The sequence below is a fragment of the Mizuhopecten yessoensis genome, unplaced genomic scaffold (genome assembly GCF_002113885.1).
Source record: "Mizuhopecten yessoensis strain PY_sf001 unplaced genomic scaffold, ASM211388v2 scaffold11085, whole genome shotgun sequence".
Classification (NCBI taxonomy): domain Eukaryota; kingdom Metazoa; phylum Mollusca; class Bivalvia; order Pectinida; family Pectinidae; genus Mizuhopecten; species Mizuhopecten yessoensis.
Genome location: NW_018408872.1, coordinates 89,736 through 93,506, shown reverse-complemented (window position 1 = coordinate 93,506; position 3,771 = coordinate 89,736). Strand labels below are relative to the sequence as shown.

General features: G+C 35.6%; 1 protein-coding gene across 1 annotated transcript in view; it reads left to right on the top strand.

The window, feature by feature from the left end:
• The window catches only part of LOC110465522 (protein disulfide-isomerase A5-like), a 32,996-nt gene extending 29,225 nt beyond the window's left edge, over positions 1-3,771 (top strand). Inside the window, exons 15-16 of the mRNA XM_021521412.1 lie at positions 416-669; positions 3,551-3,771. Of these exons, the coding sequence (XP_021377087.1) occupies positions 416-669; positions 3,551-3,705 (409 nt within the window). The 3' untranslated portion in view covers positions 3,706-3,771. The remainder of the gene's footprint in view (positions 1-415; positions 670-3,550) is intronic.

Sequence of the window (3,771 nt, the reverse complement as noted above, 5' to 3'; positions counted from 1 at the left end):
GGGCCCATTAGGGGAAATAGAGGTAAAACCTTTATAATCCTTCTTCTACCATAGGGATTAAGGGATATTATCCTAATTTAATCTGGAGCATCCTTGGGTCAAGGGGACTCAATTTTGTATAATTGGTGGGTATGACCCCCTTAGGGCATAGGGTGGGGCTCTGTTTGAAGTTTGTTCTTGCTATATCTCAAGTACAAGATGGATCTTTCTGAAATTTCATATGTACTTACAGCACCTACCATGGAGTACTATATCTTAACTTCATACCAATTATTTTAAACAGATATTCAGGTGAGCGATACAGGCCCTCTGGGCCTCTTGTTCTATAAATATATACAATATATACATCGATTGTTACCTTGATTTGTAAACAAGTGGTTTTTCATCACTGTCGATGACTGATACTATTTTTCAGTCCGAGTTCTAAGGAGCCAGAACCTCCAGCTGAAGAAGAGTCCTGGAGCAGCGTTCCCAGTGGAGTGAAACACCTCACTGATGACAACTTCTCATCAGCTATGGCCAAACTGGACACAGCTCTAGTAATGTTTTATGCTCCGTGGTGTGGCCACTGTAAAAAAGCCAAGCCAGCATACCAGGCGGCAGCTGACCAGTTAGAGAAAGTAGACAAGTCTCGTGGTTTATGTGCAGTTGACTGCACTGTAGCCCATGGTGAGAACAACTATTTGTTTTTAAATGCCTACAGTGAATGAGTGTTATAAGGAATATATCTTGTAATACTTATTTCAGGGGAAATAATGTTACAGAACTTTATGAAAATACAGTTGAACCTCGTTATCTCAAACTCTTTTAACTCGAAGACCCCGTTTATCTCGAAGTATTTCTCCGGTCCCGGCCAAATCTCTTCTTTATCTTAGTAAATAAAACACTGATAATTTGAACTCTGAAAAGTAGAAAACTTGCATACCTCGAAGTAAGATATTGGTTTCAGTAGCGTAAATCCAAAATCAAAACATGTCTACTTCATAGTGTTTGAATTTCGTTTTGTCACTTATCAATTCTTTGATACAAATAAAATGCAAAAGTATGACAGCTCGCCATTCCGTGTTTATGAACATCTTTCGTGAGAAGACTAGCATGAAACATGGTATTAAAGAATTTACAATAAAGCTTTAGACCGTAAAGTGTGCGGACTGTCAAAACCATGTTGTCCACATAAAAAACAAACTTCATCAATGTTGATCAACAGTATTCTATACTTGCTGAGAGTCTGTATAATGATTTGCACACCCAAACCGGGAAATTGGGCATGAAGCGTGGTCATGCATAAAAGAGTTCCACAGTTAAAATCACAACCTAGGACAGCTCCCCAGGTTCATGTTTTTACAGGAGCCAGTATTGCTTTGAAAGTCGATCGAGAGATTTAAGAACAATACGATAATTGCTGTTTTCGATTACATCGAGTTGAGGAGGTGTCAGGTGTCACATTTGGCTTTAATGAATCAACGTGTTACATGTAGGATATAATCTGTTTGTGTGTGTTTTCATTAACAGAATAATTAACTTTGCATATGCTCCATTACAGTGATTTAATTTAGACTTTTGCACTTTCATTTCCGCATTGTATAGTAAGAGGACAGAGACAGCGGGATAGTTCAATTTTAAAATGTAACACTTAAGAAGTAAAATGTGATGGACTTGCAAATATAAATGCAGACCTGGAAAGACTGCCAAGATCTAGACTAGCCAAAAACAACATTTAATCACTAAGCCCGTCCATATTCAATAGCGAATTCATAATGGTCCAACAGTTTTGATCGTGTTAAATGAAAGTACGTTAAAATAACATACCTTTATTTGTTATATTGATTACGTTTATCATACATTGATTGATTATCAGCATTGGCTATTACTAAAATCAACAACTGCTAGTGCTATGTCCAAACAGCAAATTTCATACCAAATTTATGAACCCGCATAACTCGAAAACTCGGATAACTCAAAGTTTTCCCACGATCCCGTCGACTGAGATAACGAGGCTCGACTGTATTGTCCCTTTACTTATATGTGTTTGTCCTCAGAAAAATCAAGAGCCTTTACATTGTAAATTCAAATACATATCAAGCACTCTAGGTGATACGTAAAGTGGTTGTGCATCTTTTATCCAGCATGGAGAGATGTGGTTACTCTTACTATAGTAATCACTTTGTCCATTTACAATTTAATTCTGTTCCTGAAAGCTTCTAAATGTCTCGTTGCTGTCAACTACACATGGGTGAACTATGCATGGGTTACACATGGGTGAACTACACATGGGTTACACATGGGTGAACTACACATGGGTGTTGCAGGAAAACCATGGTTGTACTTGAGGTATATAACCAATTAGCTAGCTAGGTCACTGTTTACAAAAATAGATAAAACAAATATCCTTTATTACATAGAATTTTACTTGGTTGAATATCCTTGAAATGAATATCCTATTCATTTTAGGCATGTATGAAATCAAGGTCAGGATTACTACATGTTAAAATAAAAAAGACATAATACACTGTGTATAAAAGCATGACATTTCTTGTCTGGGCTATAACTTGAAGTCTGATCAAGTTGTACTAGTCGGATTGCTTTCTATCGTTGAATACGTTCATCAGATGCCTGGTAGGCTCATGCTGAATTAGGTGATGGGCAGATTCTATATACTAAGTATATTTAACAAGACTGCAGCACTCTTTATGACCCCACCCCTGCCCAGATACATTGCCATTCATGTCACTTGCAAGGCCCTTGCTAACCTTGGTCACTGTTCAAGCTGATTTTATTGTGACACAACCAGATGTATATCAATAACATCTGTAGTTTTGAAGATACTTAAGTGTACTCAGAAATTATAGTGTACTGTCAGTGTACCCAAAACAGGACAAGCCGACCAAGAAATTGGCATGCAAATCAACAAATTCATTTTTGTGTATGCCATTTTCACAACTTGATTCTTTAAAGTTAGTTTCTCTGTATATCAGCTTTATTGGTTTCTGATTATTGTTACATGGACAGTTTTAGGTTAGAAATCATTTCAAAAGCATAACTTTCTTAATTTATGGGCTGTGCAACGCAATCCATCTGCATTTGGATATTATTTTCAGAAACATATTTTTTTTAAACTGATATTAGTTTTAAAAAGAAATTGAATCAGGAAACTTCTTTGAGTCTAAAATATTTGGCATGTGTAATCAATTTTCCACTTATATTTATAGCTTTTCCCCCAATATTGGCAACAATTCCTAAAGTGTTTCTTTCAGGGAACGGAAACACCTGGTAAAGAACCTATGTGACCCTTATAGTATTTTGTGCTTTATTTATTATTTGCTGGAAATATCAACTTGTACGGGAAAAGAAAGGACATTTTTGAAATTGACACTGTAGTGTAAAATACACCAATATTTAACTTTGAAAAGTATCTTGTTCTGAATATACAATCTACGCTTCAACATCTAAATCATTTTTCCATCAAAGCTCACTAGAGTTTGTATTACAATGGTCAGTTGAAGAAAGGGACTAAAATTATGACATGTTTATTTTGTTTTTCTACTTTCAGATACCTGCGAGAAAGAAAAAGTAGAGGGCTTTCCTACGTTTAAGTTGTATGTAAAGGGTGAATACCTCATAGAGTATAACGGTGGGCGAGCTGAAGAAGAATTCCTCAAATATATTCTCAATGCACCATCTGCTAATAGTAAAGATGAATTATAACATATATGAAATCCAATTTAAAAATATATTTATATGCAAAGATATATAATAAAGTTTTATAATGTG